Source organism: Thalia democratica, chromosome 3 (assembly GCF_965202585.1).
Source record: "Thalia democratica chromosome 3, ktThaDemo2.hap1.1, whole genome shotgun sequence".
NCBI lineage: Eukaryota > Metazoa > Chordata > Thaliacea > Salpida > Salpidae > Thalia > Thalia democratica.
The window spans coordinates 56645561-56671374 of NC_139167.1; the positions used below are offsets into that span (position 1 = coordinate 56645561).

Here is a 25814-nt window from a genome sequence, read left to right on the forward strand (position 1 = left end):
AAAAGTATGTACGCTCAAAATACGCTCAAAATATTTGATCTTAAGACCTGGTACACAAAAAAACCTTTCGGTTATCGAGTCGCACACCACGGATACCTTTTAACGTCTTGTCCAGGATGTACCAGTCTATTTTCTGCTCATAACCAAATAATGAAAAGCTTGCCACAAGGCTGACCTTTTCCCTCGACTTCTTGCATTTCTACACTACTGTTATTGATATAAGTTGACAAAATTCACATTAAAATTGTGACCTTATAATCATGTGTTCTCCAGTAGGTTTTGTTTTGTTCGCTTATACTCAAAAAATAATTTTGCCAAAATATAATAATAACCATTCATGCACCTTTACACCACCTCGTGGTTAGTTTTGAAAAGATGAATTTTGTTATGTCTGTATTAATAATTTTTTGTTAATTCATATTTTTCCCTTACAAAGTGTGAATTTAAGTAGTTAAAATAAAAGGAATTGCTAAATATAAAATAAATTTGTTAAGATTTTATTTTTAACCGCAAAAATTAATTAGTTTACTTTAGATTACATAAATAACCTAGCCATTTAATTTCAAAACACTACAACTAAAACTATTTAGTTTCTTAAGTTTTTTTTCTTCTAGGAACTATAAGCTTATAAAGGTCTTCAGTCCTCAAATTTCAAACAGAAAAGTTACTAAACTTACTTTAGAGTAAATGGTTAATGTAAACTAATTAAACTTGATGTTTTTCCAAAACTTTCTTAAACTATTTTTTTGTTTCAAACGACTATAAATTAATATATTCAAACATTTCTAGATTAATAGTTATTAATGAGTGTCTAGTGTATACGTTTTCAAAATATTTTACGACTGTCAAAGCTTTTTTACTCCTAAAAATGTTTGGTAGAAAATAAAAAAAACTACAAATTGAGGAAATCAGATGTCTCTGGATCAAATTATACTTAGTAACTTAAAAACTTTTTTCTAACTTGTAAATGTGATCCAAGTATTATTTTCCTTATTTTAGGAAAAGGATAATTTTAAAGAACAAAAGTATATTAATGTATTTTATCTTAAGAACAAAAAGTTCTCTACTTATAATTTTTTGTAAAACTTATATCAAGAAATAAGAACAACTACAACTATCACAGTTTTCCAAAGTTTATAAATAGAGAGCTTTATTTTTCTAAATTTTATGAACTCCACTGTTTTTAAGATAGATAACACTACTTTTTTATTGCTCATTAGAATTATCCTTTTGCTAAAATAAAATAAAAATATTTGGATCACATTTACAAGTTATTTAAGTTTTTAAATCATTAAGTATGGTTTGAACTAGTAAAATTTTCTCAGTTTATGTAGTTTTTAATTTATATAAAAATTATATAGGTTTAAAAAAGCTTTGATAGTCGTAAAAATTTTGAAAAACGCGTAAACTAGACACTAATTTATAACATTAAACTAAAAAATGTCTTCAAAAATTAATTTATAGTCGTTTAAAACAAAAATTAAAGTTGAGAAAGTCTTGAAAAAAAATCAATTTTGAATAGTTTACATAAACTTCATAAACAAATAAAGGCATGTTTTGTTTTTTAATTTATCTTTTAAATTTAAAAATATTGATAATTAAAAGAATAATCGATGACAAAGTTTGCAATTAAAACTTTAACTACTTTTAAAAACATGAGCTATAATTTTATTCATAAAGTGCTTAAAATTTATGTAAATGGAAAAAAAAAACAGAAATATATAGAAAGAGTTTCACGTATATTAATGCGTTTCTTAGACTAGTATTTTAGACTTGCTTTTTAGATTTCATACCAATTAGCTAGTAATCAAAAGTATGTTTAATCACTTACTTAATGCATTGCATTTTACTTTTGTTTTAACTAATTAGCACAGTATGAACTGTTTTTTCAAAAGTGTAGTACACTATTTAAGGTAACATTCATTTCTTGACTGAACATTTTTTGCTTACAGAAATTCATAGTTAATTGCCAAAAACGAAAGCTTAAAATTTAAATTTCTTGTGTTATTTAATAAGTAATAATTTAATAAAAAATAATTTATTGACTTTCTATAGTTAATAGCATGTATAGTTTTTTACCCACCTAAAGGGTAATTTTTATAAACAAAATAAAACTATACTACCCCAAATAAACTAATTTAGTATAATAATTAAGTTTGAAACATGAGTAAAATTCATTAACGCCTTTTTAAGTTGTTCATTAGCTATTTTAAACTCAAAAATAAATAGGTGTTTATAAAATGTAGTAAGCCAAAAATGATTTTAAATTTAAAACCATGATATTTTAAGATGACTTCTATAATGGCTGTAAAGTATTTACTGTTTTGTATTCTATATAAAAATGTTTTCTATAGCTTTTTATTGAGTTTTATTGTATATAAAAGCCATATTTACTGATTATATAATATTGAAAAAATATAAGCAGACTTTTTGGGACCAGTGAATTAATTCAAATTATTATACACTAACTTTTTGTTCAAATTTCTTTAAAACATGACACAGTTTTTCGTGATAAAAAAGTAGTCTCACGTAAAACATGTTAAGGTCAATTTTTGTTTTTTTTATCAGCTTTAAATTACTAAAATGAACATTGATGCGATCAGTGAGCTTTACCGGACCTTGAGTCAGAAATTCCCGTGGATTCCAGAAGACAGGTCCGAACTCCAGCAGACGCTCGATCAGAATCCCCAGCTCGCGTTGAGTGCACAGGAAGACCTGAGTTTCAAGAAAGTCGTCGACGAACCAAGCAATCAGACTAAACAAGAAAATCTTCATTTTAAAGATGTACTTGTTCCGCAGCTGGCATTTCGCATCTATAAGAAGAAGATTCTTGTGAAAAGACTGAAAGCGCCAAAAAAGGTCATAAAAGGTCTAGTCAGCCTGACTCGCCTGCTGTACCGAAAAAACGTAAAAAGGAGTAGTTGATTTAGAAGGTAAAAAATGTTTGAGTATACTTTTGTTTATAGAAATCCTAATGATTTTTTTTATAGGCATGTAAAAATGAGTTCTAAATAATTAGGTCTAAAAAATTCTTTAATCAGGTATTATTTAACTATAAGGAACAAACTTTCTAATGATTTTCAAACACATATAAAAGCTAATGATTTCTCAAAACTATAATAGTGTTTTTGACTGCCAATAGCTCCATAAACTTAGTTTTGATATTATTTAGCATTTGTTTTTTTGTACTTTTTTTTTCTTAGTATCTACTTCAATTTTCGACAAACGTGAATAAACAAATATAAAAAAAAACTTTTTTTCGACTTATTCTTCATTAGAATTTGTAATTATGTTGTTACTTATTCTGCATCTATTGTAAAAATTACAAATAATATTTCGAGCTGAAGTTTGTTAAGCTTGGTGTTGATTTTTACTTATAAGATGATTGTAATTTTAAACTGATAAAATAATTAGTATAAGTATTTTATGATCGATCATTTGTGCGAGATGATTTATTTAGAAGTGTTTTGACGAGTAGTAAACATATTAACTTGCCAATTTATTAAAGGAAATAAAATAAACGCAGTTCCAAGTACATGTAAATAAAAATACAATTTTTTTGACAATTGTTTAAGTTTATTTAAAATCGGTCTAAGGGGTTATCGTAACAATTAGGTAGTAGTTCTTTAAAAACTGGAATTAAAACAAAACCGTGATAAAGTTTATGTACATTTAATAGAGTTAAATATGTTTCGTTTACATTAAACTAGTCGACCTAAATAAAATATAAGGCATTTGCTGTTTGTCAAGTTTTGTTAGATACTACAATATATGCATCAACTGCTATAAGTTAATAATATTTTTGTAACTTTTTTTATGCATGTAAAAAAATTAATTTTACAGATTTTTACCAAATCGTTAAATGCTTGGTTTTTGAACAACTAAAGACCAACTTTATTTTAAGACGTTTTGAAATACACGAATTTCAAATTAAATTATCTTAATGAAATAAAAAATATTAAATTTAGGCGACAGAAGATATTTGTGTTTAGAAATATATAAACTTAGTTTTAAAAATAATACATAGTAATTCCGTAGTTTTTTGCGAAATAGTAGTATAAAACAGTTATGGTGATAACACTAATTTATTTTTATTTGTAGAAATCTAACGATTATCTATGTAAAAAGACTATAAAAACTCAAAATCTTGAATTTTTTCTTGGTCGTTCCTTTTATTTTCTTTCAACTTTAAACAAGGTTTTCCCAAATTTTTATAAAAAGTCCCTAAAAAATTTTCGTTCTTCATCAATTCCAGAATATCAAAAGTAAGTTTAAAGTTATGACAACAAGCGTCCTTATTTGCTGCTTATGACCCACTAAATTAGCCTATAGAATTAAAACATGTGCAGTCTAAATTGCATATACTTCTATGATGTTTATAAGAGGGTGTAACAATCAGGATTTTACCCTGAATACCACTTTAGCTTAACATGAATTACTTATTATTCGGTGTCTGAACTTATTGTTACATAGCATATCTTTGGTACTTGCACTATGTTAATGTTTAAATTGTATTTATTGAAACTTAATGATATGTTTTATATTCTTACAAACTTGAATTTTAAAAGCTTGCGATAATTATACTTAAAACAAACACATTTTAATAGTTTATAATAAAACGTTTTTGTAAACTGATTTTGAATATTTTTGTTTAGTTTTATACTAGGTATTTATTGTTGTTTCTTTAGATAAAATTATTAATAACAATTTTTTAAGTTTTTCTTATCGCAGCATTCGTTTCAAATCTAATACTTTTAGCATGTTAAACTACAAAAATATTCACTTATTATTTCTCGTTAGTAGTTCTAATCTAGTTTCATGAAAAATTAATTTGTCTTCGACTTTATTAAAAGTTAACTCAAATCCAAGAAAACACACTTTTTTGAATTTTTTTATTTTAGAATAGATTGATTATTTTTAATACTGCTATGTTTTGACAATTAAAACTGCTTCTACTTGTGACTATAAAATACAAGTGTTTATTGCTCAATTAAATTTTGTTAATAAAAACTTATTTTATTAGCCTTATTTGTGACCAAATACTGACAGAAACAAACAATAACATTTATAATGCCATACTACACCAGAGCGTTTTAGATTCGACCGGGATGTTTTTTTGGCTAAAAGGATCCTCTTACATGATATTTTTTTCTATCATTTAACTAAGGATGTAGGAATTGTGGGAACAATAAGAATTAATTTTTAATGCAAGGAGCTTAACTTTGGTATTTATAAGTTAAAGTTAAATAAGGGAAATAAGTTAAATATTGAGGGTTTATTAAAAAGGTTAATTTCAGCTCAAATTTTAAAACCAACGTAATGTATGTATCAAAACAAATAGTAAAAATATTACTGTATTAAAAATTTATTTTTCATTGCAAATCAAAACAGAGAAAAAAAAATAACTTGCTAATGAAAGTTATTGCATTTTTTCACCTGAGATTCAAAATTGTAAAACAGATTCAAAGTTTAATTTCACAACTTGAAAAAATTCAGGAAATTTTAAATAGAAATTTGCACAGTAAAAAAAATTAGTTTATAAAGTAACGTGGAAAAGAAAACACTAGGTTTAAATTTGGTAAAGGTTAACATTTATCTAACTATAAAAAACATATTTTGTTTTATTAGTTGACTAATACTGAATCTTACGAACTTAAAACTGTTAAGTAGTCTAAAGGATACATAACTAAATAATTTTATGATATTCAAACGAAAATATATAGAGTAAAGTATAACTAGACGTGAATTGACTTCCAAGAAAATAAAAAGTCTCAAATAAAACGAAGCGAAAAAGTTCGATACTTTACTAGAAAATAAATGTTGTTAATACAAAATCATTTTTAACTTCAATGTATAATAGTTGTATAAATTCATGATAATTAAACGGCTGTTTAAAAAAACGTTTAGAGAGTAGCACAATAAAACAGATAAAAAGTTCATTTGATTTTTACAGTTTTCTAAATAAAAAAGCAGAAAATGTTACTTTCACATCAATCTCACAATAAAGTAGTATATGATTATTTCAACATTTAAATCAGTAAATAAAGTCGGTATGTGTAACAAAAAACGTAAACATAAAAAAATATTCACATTAAAAAATGTTTTCCTTGAGTAACAAACGATATAACTATATTGCATTGATAAAAGTACCGCATAAAAAAATTGTATAACGTTAAATAAATAACAACTTTATACGAAACAAAAAAGAAAAAAATGTAATATTTTAAATTTTTTAATTGCTTTGTTTTTCTTTAATATATCAAACAGTACCTATATTCTCTTATTACAGGCAAGTATGAGTTAAAAAGCTCACAATATTTTATTTTCCTTGAGTAAAATTTGTATAACAATTGTATAACTGGTAATAAAAGTACCGCATGAATAAACAAAATTATATTTAATAAAACATAAAACTTTATACGAAATAAATTAATGAGAAACACAAGGAAGATAATATTACAAAAAATTTAATAATTAACTTTGATTTGTCTTTATTTAATACACTATATAGTATCAAACCTACACACGATTGTTAGATGCAGGGACTACATTCTGTTATTACAGGCAAGTATGAGATTCTGAACTGCTTGCAGCGTTGACTGTGAATTTTGCGCTGTGATGAGGTTTCTGTCAATCACTATGTGCGCTGAGTCGGGAGTGCTGGCTAGGAATTGAAACAAATTGTTAATTGAAATATTTTCTTATTGATTCAAAAACAAAAATTCAGTGTATTTTTTTTTGCAAGTCAACGTGTTAACTTTAAAAATAAGTTTGTTCATTGGAAGAAAGCTACTACTAACCTATAAAGTATACGAATGTAAAAGTGTTTAATCTTATTTTTCTAAAATACTTTCTGTCAATTATTACCTGTGTTCTGAGTCGCAAGTGCTTGCTAAAAATACAAAGTAAAGTATCACTTAAAATTTTAATACACTTCCATTGTCAATAAAGAATAAATTTTTACTAACTAGCATAATAACCTAGATATATAAGTTGATCGATTGTTAGAAAGTTACTGATGCAAACAAAGGGTAAAAAAAGTTTATACATTATTTATAAAAATATTGTAGAATTGCTAAATACTTTTAAACACAGAAAAAATATTCAATTAAATAAATCATTTTAATGATTACTAATTTTATAACACAAAACTTCAAGCTTTTTTTTTAGTTTCCAACATTTAATCCTACTTAACTAAAATTACCAGAAACCACCTGTACAGGAGGCCCTGTCCAATGATTATTTTTAACTTAAGAAAGCCTTTGATAAACGCAAAAGAAAACATACAGACATTCTATCATAACTAAATTTATCAAATGTAAAACTAAACCTGTAAACGACGCCATATTCAGTTTGGCGAAATCTTCAAACACAACGGGCAGTTGTGCGAAATCTTTCCTCTTCAGCATTTTAATTACAGTCGGGCCTGTCATGCTGAAATTTCTGAAGCACCACTCATTACTATCTGGCAACTTGCCGCTGCATAGAGCTACACAACCGTACCCTATCGCGCATATCGGTTCTGTTGCAGTTTGTTTATTTTTAACACGTTTTGGTCAGTAAAAAATACCTTGTACTGTTAAAATGCATGCTGCTTCATGCTGTCTTGATAGCATGTTAACTATGACAAAATGCAAAACAACCATACCCTATTGTGCACATTGGTTATTTTATAATTAATTTATCTTGTTTGTATTTTTATATTTGGTTCGTGTTTATTTTTATCACATCTTTGGTCAGTAATAAAATACTTTGGCTATTTGCTATTAAATGCTATTTTGATTGCGCGCTTATTATAAAGAGCTTTTTTTCTATAAACTAGCTTGTTTTACATATAATATATTTTTAATCACTAGTATAAATAATAAATATATTTAAAAAATTTAAGTCGTACATAAAAATATTATATTAACTATTTTTTGTATAACTCAAACTTTCTTACAAAATTAGTAGTTTTAGTTTTAACATAAAAAATTGAAAATCTACATCAGGGTTTCCCAAATCGTATATTTAGGCACGTAAATATGATTAAAAACTATTTTTAAAATTGCTAATCATTCTTTCTTGTTCTGTTCTTAAAAGGAGTATTTAAACCAGTTTAGTTTTTAGTTATCTACCAGATCTAATTTTTTTAGTGACATTTTGATCTTGATTAAAAAAAACCGAAGCCTAATTATATTGTAGACAATTAGTTGTGCATAACTAGATATCTTAAAACTAGTTCGAGTTTATTTTAATCAATCTTCAGCAAAAACTAGTAGCTCTTTAACTAGATTTTTACTAAAATTATAAGTAAAATATATATTCAAAATTTTACTTTTACAGATCCTAACTAAAAAAAGGAAACTAACAAAACTGTTAAAAACAAAAAAGAAGCACACAAATACACACAACTCACTTTTCTCCTTTACAAAATGCCTGGTCACGTGCATGACCGAGTCGTGACCCAGAAGATCCCGAAGGTTGCCGGGGCAACTGGGGTACAACAACGCCGAGTATTTGGTGGGGTCCACGCTTTCAAGTTTCACCGGGTTCGAGTAGGGCTTGGTGGAAAAATCCAGCACCCACCGTTTGGTCTTTTCGTCCAAGCTGGTAAAGTCCATTGGAAGCCCCTGGGGAAAGTTATTATTCTTGTATGTATTTCAAAATTCAAATAAATAATCTTCAAAGAGTTTTTTTTCTACTAAATCATGAAAGTAATGATCTGTGATTAGTATTTTTTAATTAATAAAAAATCATTACTCCAAGAATACAAGTTGATTAGCAGTGAAAAATGGTGGTAATTTTTTTCTTAAACTTAATATCTGATCAATTTTAAGTAATTCTTTAAAGTTTAAAAATAAAAGTAAGGAACTTGTATGTTTGCTACTATATGTGTAAAAGTCTTGCTGCAATGCAAATGTAACATAAAATAATCAAAAACCATATATAATTATTAAAAAAAAATTATAAGACTTCAAAAATCATCACATATTAAGTAAGTCAAGAGTTTAAAAGTATGTGCAGTTTTGAAAGAGCATTATAATTTAATATAATCATAAATTTAAGAAAAATTAATAAGTTTTAAGTAAGCTTAACAACATTTTGTATAATATTTAGATGCCCAATTATGGCAAACATCTTTAGCAAGTACCTTCTTAGTTATTGATTAAACAAATTAACGCAATAGGGGTAAGTTGTCACTTATTCTGAAAACTAGTCTTATCTTTTACATTAGTATTTAAGTTACCAGTTGTTTTTAAACCTTTAAGTAGATTTTAAAGTTGGAGAGCTCGAAAGGCTTTTTCAAATAGCAAAAAAAAAGACTATTTAATATAAATGTACAGTTTTTGACCTATCCTTTTCAAACTTTTTCAGTCCAATTTATATAAACTAATAAACAAATTTTACTGAAAAATAAATCCAAAATTTAAATATACTTCTAATAAACAAAAAAACACCAATTTTTTGTCATTAACTACTTTTATTGATATTGCTATAACATTTTTTCTTAACGTTGTAGAATACATTTCTTGAAAGTTTGAGATATGTAGCTTTAAAAAGTAAGGGTGGATAAAAACTAAGTAAGCTTATCAAGAGAAAGGTTGATTTGCAGCAACTAATGACGGCAAGAATTTAACTAAATATTTCGTAAAAATAAATATATTTTTAAAAACAATAAAATTAAATTTATAAGAAAATAATTTTATTGTTCAAAAATAATACGGAAATCATTGGTAAAAACACACTTCTATTAACCATATAAAACGCTAAAACTATTGTATGTCGGCTTTGAGACTTATAAAGTGTAATTTTTGTATTCTTTTTTACTGAACATAAAATTTTATATATAAACTAAAGGATAATTCGTTTTAAAAAACAAAAATAATAAATCTAAAAAATATGAAAATACAAAAAGAGCTGCTTAGTTTGCAGTTTATGTTTATGTGGAAGTTTTTATATATATAGGTTAAAGTTAAAGATAACAAAGACAAGAATTAAGGAATACAAGAATATGCTGAAAACATCTAAAACTACCGATTAGAAAATAAACTAATCATCACAATTGTGCTTTAAAGTAAAGTGATTGTAATTTTTAAATCAAATTCATACTAATTATTTAAATATGAAATATATCAATTGATGTAAGAAGTCAACACTAACTTTATTAGTGAGTTAATAAATCAGTATATAAAATTATGTAAAAACTGTTGAGGTTTAAAAAGATTTATTGATAGGCTTGTCAGTTTAAAGGTAATTACTTTAACAAAAATATTTTAAAATAGAAATAATCAAAAGTTTAAATTTTTCTTTACAAAATAGAAAATTACTCAAAAAAAAATTTATCTTACTTTTTTTTGTATTAAGTTTTCAAACAGCTTTTAACAATATTCGGAAATTTTTTTAAACCATCTTAATATTAGAACTTTTTTAAATTTAAACAAAACAAATTTTACAACAAAACAACAGAAAGAAAAACAGAATCAATTGATACGAAAAGCTAAAAACAATACAATAATTAAAAATAAAAAAAATTACTAGGAGAATTGTGATAATTAGTCTACGCTTAAGGTTGTGCACACCTAGTTAAATTTAAATAAGAAAAGTTTTAAACTTTCATTTTAATTATATGTTTCAATAACTCCACACATAAGTCAAAGAACTTTTTGTGGACAAATTTATACAATTTTATACTGTCAACATATAAACAAACTTATGATAATAAGTTATAAATATATTTATTTGTATGTGGCTTTCAAAAAATATCTGCACATTTAAACAATAAAAAAAAAACGCTAATGTTAATACAACTTTTTTTTTTCTGTATTATGACAATCTCAAACAAAATTTAAACAAAAACAAAAGAGTTAAATTAACCAATATCGAATTGCATAAAAAGTTATTTTTTTTTGGAAAAACACTATATTTATCATTTAAGAATGCATAGAATTTCTTTATTGTGGATAGAAAGAGTGGTAACTTAACCATTTTTTTAATAATTTTAAAAAGCTTATCAGTTTAATGAATTTATTGTTATTGTTTTTTGTGTTTTAAGTAATAAAAATAACAAAATACAAATACTTTTTACTATTAAAAACAATATACTAATCTTAATAACCAAACCAACAACACTTCTTATAAATAGAATACATTACGAGTTTTTAACTTATATAATACACCAAAACTATACTATCGGTTTTTTAACCAACCATCAGTAAATTTTTAGCATGATTTAAATAAATCATTAAACATTATTGAAAAACACATCAAATTTTAACCTGAGGCGTGGCTATTGTTACATTGAAGGTAGAATTTGTTAAAGTAAAAGCATGGCTAAATGACTGGGCACAGACTCCTGAAAAAATAAAAGTTTTATAAGTAAAATAACAGAACTCTAATACAATTTCAACTTTTACCTTCTTTTGAGCTGCTGCATACAATTAAACATGAAGGCCTGTTTTCTACCATACTACTTTTATTTTACAAATCTGTAAAATTGTAGTATTAAAAGCAACTTTTTACAAATCTAATACTTATGAAACAACCAGTTTTAGCTTAAACTTTTATTTTTATTCCTCTATATGGTAAAAATTATTTTAAATATTATAAAACTAAAATCAAAGTTCAAAAGAAGACACTAGAACATTTTTATCAAAATTCATTAAAACACAAAACTACAATCCACAAACAACAGTCCTAAACATGTGCACAGATCATTTCAACTGTAATCTTTGTTTGCATTCATCTTTGCCTTCAGCGCCATGATGTCCCTCTTCTGCTGCACCGGCAACTTCCTGATCTGCTCGTCCGACAGCTGAAGCACCTGCCTCAGCAACTTGGCCTTCTCCTCCTCAGCCTTATTTTCATCCACCTTCCTCATCTTGCTTGGGTTGCTCGGGTTCCCCTTCCCATGCTGCCTCTTTCTCTGGTCTCTCCCTTTTCCTTGCGGGCTGAAACTCTGCTGAGCTTTGGTGGGCGGGGGAGGCGCTTCAAAGCTCCCAAAAACTCCCATCTGCGGCTCGTCTTGCCCCTTTTGGTCTTTTGGAGGGTCACTTTGACTCTTGCTCTTTCTCTGCAGCATCTTCATGGCAATTGTAGGGTCAACAATTTTCATAACGACCTGTGAAGAATAATTGAACTCTGTATCTCATTTTTATGATACATCAGTTGTTACATTAGATATGTGTTTTTATACATGTTTTTTTGTCAGATTTTTCATTGTCAAATGAAATATCTAAACACAATGAGCTTTTATTATTTATATAAACATAAGTTCATCAAACTTCTAACTTGGGCCTGCAAAAGAGCGTATGCCAGTTGTGGTGATTGAAGGAGCATGTTCCTGGCTTCAACCGCATCGTTGTGAATGCACTGCTTCATTTGCTGCATCAGTTCGAACATCTGCTCGGGCGGCAGTGAGGCCACAGCCTGCCCGATTGCTTCTGGCGCTCCCATGTTCATAATTGTTTGATTTTATTAAACTCTGTAAAATTTAGTACATAATAAGTCTATTAAGCTGTTTCTAAGAATTAAATTGCATCAAAAGATTAGATCTGTAAAAACTATTATTAAGTTTTATAAGTTGTTTATAAGCATTAAGTGCAATAAAACTATAAATGTTTATACAAGTAAGCTCCTATATTCATTTTTTTACAAAGTTCTGAAAAAATTAGTATTGATTAAGTATTTCTGGTAATCCCTTATTCATAATTTTATTTAAATTTTGTTAACTGCTGTAGGAGTGAGCATAAAGAAGTTTTTAATTTAAAAATATATATTAGTTGTCAAGTATTGTATCAATTTCAAAGTAGTTTAGTATAAATAAAATAGTTTCCACATTCATGTTTTTATTGTTATCAAGTCCTGTAAAGGTTAGTACTAGTTGAGTACTTTTAATTTGATGAAAAATTTATTGCTAAGTAATGGACGGAGTTTAAATTGTGTACACAAAAAATAGTGATCACAAAGTAGCAGTTTCACAGAACTATTTAACTGAAGAAGTTAAGGAGGTGGTTTTCTCATGTTTAAAAAGCATTTTTTTTACAAAATAAAACATCAGCAGATATATTTCTTTGATTATAAATGCTTAAAAAACTCAAATTCTAATTACTAAAATTAAATAAACAAATAAATTAAAATTATATATTAACTAAAAAGGTAATTATTTTGTAACAATCAGTTTAGTTTGATCAATATAAGATAATGAATTAAGATATATATAAACTACTGGTGAAGATAATTCATATATTATTTAATTTAGGTTTTCAAAATCAATTAAAAATTATATTAGAGCTTATTTTGCTCAAGGAGTTCATTAAAATAAAATAAATTTTATTCAATAGAAAATAAATTATTATTTTTTAATTTAGTAAAAATATTTAGCTTAAATAGAATACTAAAGACTTTTTGTATTTTCTGATAATTATTATAACTGAATTTTTCTTATACAGACAAGCATAGAAATAACAGCTTCAGTTAAAAAATCAATTTTTTCTGAAATTTTAACTATTTGTTTATCTATTAAAGTAAATTTATGTTTTTCTTTAATTCTAAAATCAAATACTTTCATATTTTTTCTTAATACTCTAATTTACCTTATTAAAAGGTTTATACTTATACAATCTGAGGACTATGTGGCCATTCTGGTTTTTAACTTATAAATGGCACTATTGAGTTACTGAAATCAACAAATTTTTTAAAACTGTCAGAAAAACTTTGTAGCAAACGTTACAGCACTGTATGCCAATATTTTATCTGATTCTTTTTTTTGTTAGTTTATGTTGAATAATAGATAGTTTTCTATTTTAAACATATTTTTTTGAATTATTTTATCTCAAAAATTTTTATTCTTTATACCTGTACATCAGCAACAAATGATAAATTACAAAAATTAAAACTTTATTAAAATTAAAAACAATTCATAAAAATCAGTTTCTTCTGCAAATTGACTTATAAAATAACAAAATATTGATACTAAACCTAGTAAATCTTATTCAAAATCAATTCAGAGCCCAATAAACCTTAGTAAGAGCCTTTAAATATTAACTATAAGATAAGTTTCACATAATGTAAAACATATATTCAACTTATGAGGCATAATTAGTTTTGTGAAAACTCATGATAAAAAACATATGGAACAAAAATTTGTATGAAAATTAATCAAGTTTACTAAAATTTTATCTGAGTTTTTTAGCTAGGGATCTCATACTTTTGGGGCATATTTTATTGCATGATTATAAAAAAGTTTATTGTAGCTCATGATAAATATTATTTGAAGTATATAATTTTTATTTAAAAACACTTTAAAGATATCAAACATTCTATAATAAACTTGTTGATTATGTAAAATAAATCATAGTGAAAAATTTAAAAATGGTATATTAAAGTTAAAATCTGAAGGATAATATATATTTTTTGTTTGTTTCATCTTTCATAAGATACCTATTGAAATATTTAATATTAATATTTGAATTATTCTTAAATATATGGTTAAAAAAGACTTCAAATATAATATAAATTCAGTTTGATATTAGTGCAACATCATCCTAGTTAATTACCCAGAGTTTTTAACAAAAAAACCTGATTATCCTGAGTTTGCATAAGATTAGAAAAATTAAAGTATGCTGAGTTATCCTGAGATTTTAAAAGCTTCAAAATATCTTGAGTTATGGTGAGTGTTGTAATAGTGTGGCAACTTGCTTAATGTTTATCACGCAGTATAGATACTTTAAAAGTAATTTATGAAAAAAATTTAAAAAGATCAATCGAATTTTCAAGCTTTTTTTTTTTGTTTTTTTTTTAAGGTAGAAAAACCTCAGGACTCCCCTCTGCAACAATAAACATTTTCTGAAGGTCAAGTGAGTGAGCTTGGTTCATCATGTGTTATTCCAACTGCCCTATCTTTAAATTATTCAAGAAAAAATTGACTTTTTTAATTAAAAATTAAACTAAATATATCTATTAACAAAAAAAGGCAGAACTTTTATTTTAGCTAACCAAAATAAAAGCTGATCCTAACCCTTTATTGAAAAAACCACTGGTGACATGTCACGTCGTTTGGCAAGTTTGGCAAATACACACTCACAACTTTAAAATCTCAACACCAAAATTTACAAAGTGCTGGAAAATCATGAAACTCAAATCCCCAAGTAAGTATCTGCCGAAGCTAAAACAAAAAGTACTTTCTGTTATTTATTAATATTATTTTAAGGGCATAGGGGGGCTTAACAGCTTTTTTTGAAAGTTGATCTTGTTTTATATAGTTTTTACTAAGCTACAAAATGCTTTTTAAAGATTTAGAAAATTCAAAAATTTTTTTTAGATATAGCTGGTCAAAGTCAGAGGCAACAATAGGTTCCTTATGGGAGGCGCAAACTAAAACAGCAAAAATATACCATTTCACTAAAAATCTATCTTCTCCTACATTTTTTGAGATAACTACCTCAAACTTTCAGGAGGTGTTTTTTGATATATTTAGAAAATTCTGTCGGAAAGAACTTTTAAACAACTAAAAAATAAAATTTTATATAAAAAATAAACAAAAAAAACAGTTTTTTATTTTTATTTTGTTATAAAATTTTTATTTTTTAACTATTTTTAATTTTGTTTTGACAGAGTTTTCTAAATATTGCAAGTAACATTTCCTGAAAACTTGAGGTAGTTATCTCAAAAAACGTAGGAGAAGAAAGATTTTTAGTGATTTCTAGTTATTTGCCGTTTTAGTTTGCGTCTCCCATAAGGAACCTATTGTTGCCTCAAACTTTGACCCACTATATCTCAAAAATTATTTTGAAATTTTAAAATCTGTAAAAAGCATCTTGTAGCTTAGTAAAAACTATATATAATAAGATCATATTTCAAAAAAAGGTGTTTACCCCTCCCCCCTATGCCCTTGAGCTACCAGAAGATTTTTCAAAATACACCATTAAAATGTCACCAGACATAAATTAGTAAACTTTGCTTTAGAATATTAAAACTTTCATTGTAATAATAACTTAAATTTGAAGTTTAAAACTTTTAAATATTAATTACGAGCATTAACTTAGCTTGATTAGCATTTTTTTTATTATCAAGAAGTTTAAGTGTATCTAAAATACTAAATGCTTATCAGATAACTATATTTTTGCAATTTTTAACAAAACATTTATGTACTTTATATTAATCAGTAAGGTCTAAAAATTTGCTTAGGGGTTCTTCAGAGTTCTAAGTTTTGTTGCCAAAGTTCTTGCAATGGTTCAATAATTATTTGTATAAAAAAATGCATTATTAAAAAACAACTCAAAAAACTGATTGAATTTTAGTTTTTGAAATTTTTAACAAAACATTCAAGTACTTTATATTTATTCTTAAGGTCAAAAATTGACATAAGAGTTCTTTAAAGTTCTAAGTTTTGTTGCAAAAGTTCTTGTATTGGTTCAACAATTATTTATATGAAAAAATGGATTATTAAAAAAACAATTGATTTACATAGTGCAATTGATTAAATCTATATTTCTGCAGTTTTTAACAAAATGTTTAAGTACTTTATGTTTATTTTTAAGATCTAAAAATTTACATAAGGGTTCTTCAGAGTTTTAAGTTTTGTTGCTAAAGTTATTGTAACAGCACAATAATTTTGTTTAAAAAAAAAGCATTATTGAAAATATTACTCAAACAATTGATTTGCGTCAGAAAATCAATTGAATCTTTATTTTTGCAACTTTTTAAAAATGTTTAATCTTTAGATCCAACCATTTTCTTTATCTTTAAAGCTACCTGAGATTTTTTTTATTCTAGAGAACGCTCGTTTGCCTTTAATTAAAAAAAAAACATTAGAATGGGGTTTGAATTTTTGAGTGGGCCCCTTAGAAAAAATTTTTTTTGGATATTTTCTCTCCAACTAATGTTTTAGCCAGAAAATATTTTTTTTTAAATTCTTACTTTGCTGCACTTTCAAGGGTAGGTGTTTTTTTTTTTGAAATTCCAATTTTTTAAATTATATATACAAATATGCCTGATTATAAATTTCAAAGACCCTCAATTTTCCAACGGTCACTAGTCATAATTAAGTTTATCAAAAAAAATTGTTAACTTTTTAATACACTTAACTATGACCATTTTAAATGGTGCATGCTATTTTTTTAATTGTTTTTATGTAAGACATGACCATGCACGTTTTACTAAAATTATTTGAACATGAAACTTCAGCCTCATATTTCTTTATGACCTCCACTCAAAAAGTCAAGCCCCAATCTAATGGATTTTTTTTATTAAAGGTAAAGGAGCTTTCTCTGGAATAAATAATAATCTTAGTTAGCTTGAAAGATAATGAAAATAAATGTGTCTAAAGTTTGGATATTTCTTTTTTATTGAAAAAAATAATAGAGTTAGTTAAGGCTCATTAAAATATTAATTGCATAGCATCAAATAATTCATTCAAGCATGTATGATGTAGTATTTTAAAACTTTCAGCATTCAAACTGTTCCTTTGTTTTGCTAACAGCTAAATGTAAATGTGTTGTTTAAACTTCAGTAGCTAGTTACTGTTTTTGAATACTAGTATGGTTGTATAGGAATTGAAAATTCCTTTTTCATAAGTTTTTGTGATTAAGCAACCAATAATGTTTATCGTAAAATTTTTTTAATTTTCTGTCAAGTATCGTTTAAACATAAGTTTCAACAGCTTTTAAAAATAAAATCAATTAGGAACTTTTATACAACATGTTACTTATAGTTCAGCTTTGAACTATTTTCTTAATAGTATAAATAGTAAATTTTTTGATAATACAAATTAAAGAGACAATTTTATTCGGAAATTTAGAAAAAATATTTTTAAAACTCATACAATAGTTTTGCAGTAATATATCTGTTTCTGTATTGAATCTTATTTTGTGTTTAATTAATAACAATATATATATTTATATACCATTTGCAACTTAATATCGATAAGTTATTCTTTTTTTTTTATTACACAAAGCTTTATACGAGTTTCTATAGTAACTATACGAGTTTCATTGTCAAGTGATAAGTTTTAAATAAAGTTAAAAAAAAAATTTGGTAAGTGAACAGCTTAAAAAATATTTTTAACTTATGACGTATGAATAAATTCAAATAAATACAAAATTTAGAGATTTAGCAAGTAAATCTAAACTAAAGATATGTTTATTAATAGATTTTTAATATATTTTTTCCATTTAATGCTATTTGCATATTTTAAATAAGGTCGCTCTTCTTTAATCAATATTGATTCCAGGCTGTAGAGTTCGCTTTGCTTACATCGTTTCAAAACTCTATCGTTTCAAAGCAAAGCGAACTCTACAGCCTGGAATCAATATTGATTGAGGAAGAGCGACCTTATTTGAATACGCAAATAGCACTAAATGGAAAAAAATTATTGACAATCTATTAATAAACATACCTTTAGTTTAGTTTTACTTGTTAAATCTCAAAATTTTGTATTTATTTGAATTTATTCATACGTCATAATTTAAAGTTATTTTGAGCTGTTCACTTACCAAAATTTTTTTTTAATTTCATTAAAAATTTATTACTTGACAATGAAACTCGTATAGTTTTGAAAAGTTTTGTTTAATAAAATATAAAACAAAATGAATAATCAATTAATATTAAGTTGCAAGTGATATACAAATACGCTCAAAAACTATCCTATAATAATATGTATATTGTTTATTGAACGATAAAAAAAGCGCTCAAAAAAATTGGTCTAAGGGCCTGGTGTACAAATGAACTTTTCGATTATCAAGTCATACACCACATATATAAAGTTATAAGCGAAATAAAAACAAAAAAAAAAACCTGAATAAAACCAAATTTTGTATTTGCTAGAAACCTCCACCCACACTTTAAATAGGTAAATAAGTCATGCCAAGTATGTAATTATTTGTGATTAATTCCCACAATAAAAGTCAAAACACTGCTACACCAAAATTTAAAAAAATATTTAATTTTGTTAGATAGTTTGAACAAAAACTTTTATCTTAGTAAATATAATATACTATGTTTGTTTTAATTTTATACTTTAAAAGACAATAAACTATATCCGTGGAGTATGACTCGATAACTAAAAGGTTCTTTTTTTTTTGTAAACCAGGTCCTTATACTAAGCTTTTTGAGCGCTTTTTTTGTCGTTCAAAAAACTTTAAACAGTACTTTTTATTGAAGTATTTGGTTAGTTTCCTCTTAAGTTGTGAAGTGCAACTGTTAAAGTTTTGTTGAAGAACTATTTTGTATGATGTATAAATTTTACTGGCGTGTTTTAATTGGTTCTTTGGAGCCTGTTCGAACCGTAAAAAAGGAAAAAAAACATATCTTTCACAAAAAACGTATTATTAGCCTGTCCAGGACAAGACGTTAACAGGTATCAAAATGGTGTGCGACTCGTTAACTGAAATATTTTTTTTCATACACCAGGTCTTAGGAAAAATAATTTTAGGGCCTTTTTTTGTCCTTAAATAAATAAATATATATTTATTTATGTTTTTAACGACAAAAAAGCGCTCAAAATATTTGGTGCTAAGACCTGGTGTATGAAAAAAAATATTTCAGTTAACGAGTTAGCATAAAAAAACTGTCGGTTTCGAGTCGCACATTACAAAGTTTTGTCCAGGACGATTATATTAGCAAAAGAAATATACATTAATAACAATAATTGTTTATATATGTTTACAGGTCTTGTAGTAGTTTTTCGCTAAACTTTTAATTACTGAATGTTGTATGACGGGAAAAAGCTGAATAAGATGTTTACATTAAAAAAGTTTCTATGTATGATGTTTTTATCCTTTTAGTTTTCTGAAATAAGTTTTAAATTAAGTTTTAAATGTTATGTCATAACAAACTCATTTTTTATGACAGCTTACTTGTAAAAGGAAACTTTTACTAAGTTGCATAAGATTTAAATTTGAAATTCCAAAACAAATAAAAAAATTGGGTATGCATAAATACGAATTGACTTTTTAATATTTTGCTTTTTTTAAACTAGACCTTCGTAAAAAGAAGTTTTTTTTTACAATTTTTATACTGTATTTTCGGTTAAATTTAGCGCCTTAGTATTTGTTTATTAGAAACTTATAAGCAAGTTAGATCAGTGGTTAAATCTTTGATATAAATTTCAGATAAAACAATATTTTTTTTAAAGTTAAAAAAATACTTTGTATTAGAAATATAAAATTTATTTATATATTTTTTTTTAACCTATACAATTTAAATACTTTTTAATCAAACATTTTAAAGCATTTCTGTTGAATTTAAGTGTTTCAACATTTTTATGGTATAAGCATTTAAGTAAAAAAATAAAGAAAGCTGTCTATACTTTTCCATTAAAGGCAATGTATATGTATAAACAACCACTTTAACTAAAAGAAAAAGTACTATTTTTATAAAACAATTATATTCAAAAACCATAAGTTGGTTTATTTATAAGTAATGATGTAACAATGAAAAGTTCATTATAACTTATTATATTTTACAATTATAGTTTTTTACAAAAATAATAATTGTTCTTCAAGCTTGTAGTAATAAAATTTTATTGAAAAAGTACAATAAACAGCGAACAATGAATAACAAAAAAATCAACTATACATGTACAAAAATTTAATTTTATACTTTAAAATCAATGCATAACAATTTTTCTAACAAAAAAAAGTATACTTTTTTATTGCAGTTTTACCATAATCGTTTGTTAAAACGTGTGTTCAAAATAAACATCGGTAATATTTATATAGCTATTGAGCAAATACCGTAATCAATTGCTTTGTATTTCGTAATATTTTATAAATATAACAATACTGTAAAAATGAAACTATAATTAAACCGGTGAAGTTTTGTATTAGCTTACTCTAAAAACTGCCTAATTATCAGCTTTGATTTCAAAGTTTAAACTAGCCGTTTTTTTTTTAAATATTAATTTATTAGTTAAGTTTGCAAAAATATTATAAAGGAAATTTTCTTAAAAAGCAACAGTTTTTTGTAAATATGAAAAAAGGTATTTTGATAAACAAGCCTATAGTGAAAAAATTACACGAAAAAGTTTGAGTTAAATATGAATAATATTAATATTAAGAAAACTAAAAAATCCTTTAAATTTTTTTTTTTAAAGTTGATAATAATTTAAATAGTTTTTTTCTTAAAATCTGGTTATAACTACTAACAGTTATATTAAAGACAAATTAAAATACAAATATTTAATTACTCAGTTCTTAAAGATTTAACGCTACTCACAAAGCATTCAAGAAAGCCTATTGAGTTAATTCAACACTTTAAACTAAAACGAAGTACTATTAATAAAATCAAATTTTACTTTAAAATTCTCAGTACAAAGTAACGCAAGTACTAATATTTATAACCTAAATCTTTAATTAAAGGATAGTTTTTTCCATCTTCACTTTCTTGAATAACTCCGTTACCATTGTATAACTTTTTTCCACTCATAAGTTTTACAAAGATCTGTTTTTTTTTGAAAAAATATTATAATTAATTAAAAAAATTCATAATTTTGAAAACTGATTTTCGAAATATTTTTTTGTTTAAAGAATGTTTTTCAGTTAATTTACTTTATTGAATAGTTTTTACTTAAAAAGTAAAATAAGAAAAGACTATTAGAAAACTTTAATCTATTGAAGGTTACAAAAGAAAATAGTTAAAAAAAAAAAAAACTTAATTAGAAATTTTTCATATAAGAACTGAACATTTATAAAACAAACCGATTCAAAAACTGATTCTTGTATCAGCTTTTCAAATTCATTTTTGAACATAATCGTATAAAGTTCAAATACAGATTTTTCATACTTTGGTACTCGGAAGCCTCTAACTTGGAGAATATTTCCCTTATTTCCTTTGAGTTCGTTTAAAACTTTTAGGAAGTGCTTCGGACGAAGTGAATCAAGCGAAATGTGTAATATCTTTGTCTAAAAACCATTTAATTACAAAGGTGCAGACTAAAGTATATAACTTGATTGTATAAAGATGTAAAGATTATTTTAAAATAACAAAACGTAAAAGTTACCTTGGTTTGATTAAGTTTCCCCATAAGTTTTATGAAAGTTTCAATCATCATGTCATTATCATTAAAGTTCGTGCATATTTGTAAAGTAGCAATTCGTACACCTTTTTCACACATTTTATAAAATTTACACATTTCGTTTGCAGATGTTATCGCAACTTCGAAATTCCCCAATTGAAAAATAGGTATTTTATTTAATTTTTTCCTCGTTAGTTCCAGACCAAGTTTGTTACAATGCTTCAAAATAACGGTATTATCACTATCAGTTTCTAAGAAATTAGATTCATGTTCATTTAAACTATTTTTTTAAATATTTGTTATGTAATAGATTTAAATTAGCTTCTATGTTGTTTTATATATCCATATAAATTTAAAATTTATACATGTGCAAAAGTACGGTCAAAATCAATATAATAAGTATTTTTTTACAAATCCTTTGTTTTATCAATAAACTGTTTTAAATGTTAAGTGTTTAGTTATCAAGATCACCATTTAAATTTACTCAGGTTAGTTTTTTTTTCATACTAACTTCTTTTTTTAGTAATTTTTTCTTTTATGAAGTTACGTTTAAATTGTGTAATAAGTGTTTACTAAAGTCATCTGAAACTTTTTTTTTTTACTTTTTTGCTGATGTAATACTTTGAAAGAAATTTAAATAACATTATAGATCAAACAAATTGTTTAAACAACTAATTTAACTATCTAAATTTTTATTTTACGTTTGTTAAAATTTTGACAAACAGACATTAATTAAAAACTAAATAGTTGATTAGTTCAATAAAAACATTTAAAATTTTATTGAAATGTATTTAAAAACCTAAAATTAATAAAAGTATCCTCTACTTATACAAAAAAGTGTTTAAGCACTGTGTATCTAAGTTTTTACCATAACTTTAAAGTAATTAAGGAAAAAGTTACTAACGATAAAAAACTATAACAAAGTAATGACAAACTTTTGCCGTAAAAAGCTTCAATAACTTTATTTTTACTTGATGAGTACTTTCGATTGAAGTAGAATTCAGTCTTGTTTTTGTACTGAACTTCAATGTAGTCCATCTCAGCCTGTTAAATTTAACCTATTGACTAATTTAAAACTTTTTGTTTCAATAAAACATGTTAAGTAACTGTTTTATAAAAAAAAGTTCGTGTGTTTAGTACTTACAACAAAAGTCGTCTAAAAAATTCAAAATCATTTGTAATCTAAATTTGTATAACTAATCCTATGTTTTAAAGCAAAAATTAAGTTTTTTTTTGTTTAAAGCAACAAATGCTATTAAGTTTACGCAAATTTTATCTGACACTATTGTAGTGTAAGTCAATACTTTTGAATTTTAAAATATAATTGATATTTTAAGAATTTTTGTATATATATTTTTTACTTAAAAGTATTTAGTTTTTTCAAAAGCGTTTTCTTAAACTTAAATGAAACTTGTGTAAAAATTTATTTAGTAATATGGTACTACTTCTTTCTAAAAAAATATATATCAAAAACAGTTATAGAGCAACCTGTTTGCTGATGATATCAGCAATTTTAGAATCGATAAAACTTGAAGTTGATTCATCTTCAACTATAAGTTTTTCTGTTGACAGAAGTATACTTTTTGTAGCCAACGTAGAAAGTTTATTCAAATAAACCAATAATTCGTTTATGTTTAATAGATCCTGATGATGCCGATAGTCTATAGTATTTATCTAAAAAAGTATTTTTTATGTCAACTAAAGTTTATCGCTAATCAAATAAAATTGTTATCTCTTTTAGTTCTCTGAAGTCTTGTAAACGTTAGTTAAAAAATAAATTTAAATCAAATATTTTTTTATTAAAAGGTTTAATGTTATTATGTAAAGTACATTTTACTTATTTCTTAATTTGCAAATTATTTGTTAAAAAAAAAACTAAACATTGATTTAGTAATTTACAGATTTATACAAAAAATAAAACTTAGATTAAGGTTTTTCTTTTCAATTTTTGTAAACAAAATTTTTGTTGGAAGATACTTCAACAAAAGTTATTAAAACTGTATATGTATTTTTAATTATTTATAGCTAGGAAAAAATAGTTTTAAAAGTTTAAGCTTTGTTTGGTACAATTTTTTTTTTAATTAAGAAAATCTAAGTTAGTACAAATAAAACTTACATATTAATTTTTTATATGGAAGGTAATTTTCGGATAATGATTATCAATTATCAATTTACATAATATATACTTTTTTAAATAATTTTGATACTTTAGATTGTTTAAAACTAACTCAGTTATTAAAAAAACCTAAGTTTTAAATATTTTCAACAAGTTTAAAAACTCAATCAAACTTACTTTTATATTTTGAAGACGTTGCTCTAAAAATTCTATAGGACCAAATAATATTGGTAGTTCATGAAATATAAGGTTATCAATAGTTAGCACAAATTTTTCGACAAAATTTAAAAATGAATGATGTAAAAAAACTTCAAAGCTTTCAAGATGACAAGTTATATTCAGCTCATTTTGATAGCTCTTTAGTTCTTCTAAGTCGGAACTGAGTAGTAGCAGATGGTTTAAAACTGCAATTATTGTGAAGATTAATTTAAAAGCGTTTAAGGCATTGTTTGTTTAAAAATGTTAAAATTTGTTTTACTTCTTTTTCATACTGAAAAACTTATGAATAAATACAAATTACATATGGTATATAAAAACTAAAGATGTACAAAACTTTAAAAACTTGCTGCTTTTTAAAAACTTATTTAAATTTTTTAAATAGTTTAACTTCTTAATTTAGTATTTACTAATTGAAAAATTTAGTTTTTAAATGTTAATTTAAAAACCTAAAAAAAGTATTAGAAATTAATAGTAAAAATTTCATAAAGCGAAAATGAAAAATATTTCTAAACTCTTATTTGAAAACTTAAACAAACTTATTTATAATTATAGGAACGTTTTTAAACGTATTTATTTTCAAATAAGTGTGTATAGATTACTCTTTTTTTATTACATTTATGTTTTTAAAACTACAGTGAGCTTCTTTTTCAAATGATAAACGAATTTGAAAGTATATGGATAGTAAAACAGTTTAGAAAATAATTTTAAATTATGACGTGTGAGTATAGCATTGATACAAATAAAAATTAAAGAGCTTAGCAAGTAAAACTTGAGTAATTATATGTTATAAGATGTAGCGTCAAAAGGCGTTAAATCCTGGAGGTCCTGACAAGCTAAGCTTATCAGAATATATACCACAGATGTTTTTGTGTCGAAACTTTATTCCGACTAACGGCATTTCACTGCTCTCAAATAAACTTAAGAACAAAACTACGGAGTCTTTAAAATATTTACACACATTAGAAAAAAAGCATGTATAATTATGTATAATATTAACGTGAGTAGTAACTAAAAACAAACTTTATGGTTTAAAAAAAAGTTTGGAATAAAAGCATAATATTTTTGTAGACAATTTCATGTTTTTATTTTTTAATTCCAAACTTTGTTTTTAGACCAAAAAGTTCGTTTATAGTTACTATTCACATAAACATTATACATAATTATACATAATTTTTTTCTAATGTGTGTTAATAATTTATAGACTCCGTATATATGTTCTTAAATTTATTTGAGAGCAGTGTAAAGCCGTTAGTCGGAATAAAGTTTTTACACAAAAACATCTGTGGTAATTATATGTTATTTAGTAAATTTTTATTAGTTTTGCTCTTCCACTTAACGCTTAACCTCTACAATATTTATAAATTTTAAACTTAAAATAGTAACTAGATATTTGTAATATATTTAATATCATTTAACACTTAGGTGTATTTTCAAAAATTGGTAGACTAAAAAAATAATGTCACAAAACAAAAAAAGTAATTCATA

The 25814-nt window shown here is 24.8% G+C and overlaps 2 protein-coding genes across 2 annotated transcripts; both read right to left on the reverse strand.

Moving 5' to 3' along the window:
- Positions 1 to 5695: 5695 nt before the first annotated feature.
- On the reverse strand, positions 5696 to 11523 carry LOC145831340 (glutamine amidotransferase-like class 1 domain-containing protein 1). The gene is made up of 5 exons (XM_082938562.1): positions 11397 to 11523; positions 11259 to 11335; positions 8399 to 8612; positions 7331 to 7522; positions 5696 to 6664 (listed from the first exon to the last, which is right to left on the reverse strand). Exons 1-5 carry the CDS (start codon positions 11446 to 11448, stop codon positions 6546 to 6548), a joined length of 654 nt encoding a protein of 217 aa, XP_082794688.1. The 5' UTR covers positions 11449 to 11523; the 3' UTR covers positions 5696 to 6545.
- Positions 11524 to 11674: 151 nt separating this feature from the next.
- Positions 11675 to 12456, reverse strand: LOC145831341 (uncharacterized). The gene is made up of 2 exons (XM_082938563.1): positions 12271 to 12456; positions 11675 to 12100 (listed from the first exon to the last, which is right to left on the reverse strand). The coding sequence occupies exons 1-2, from the start codon at positions 12439 to 12441 to the stop codon at positions 11699 to 11701; spliced, it is 573 nt and encodes a 190-aa protein (XP_082794689.1). The 5' UTR covers positions 12442 to 12456; the 3' UTR covers positions 11675 to 11698.
- Between the last annotated feature and the right edge of the window lie 13358 nt (positions 12457 to 25814).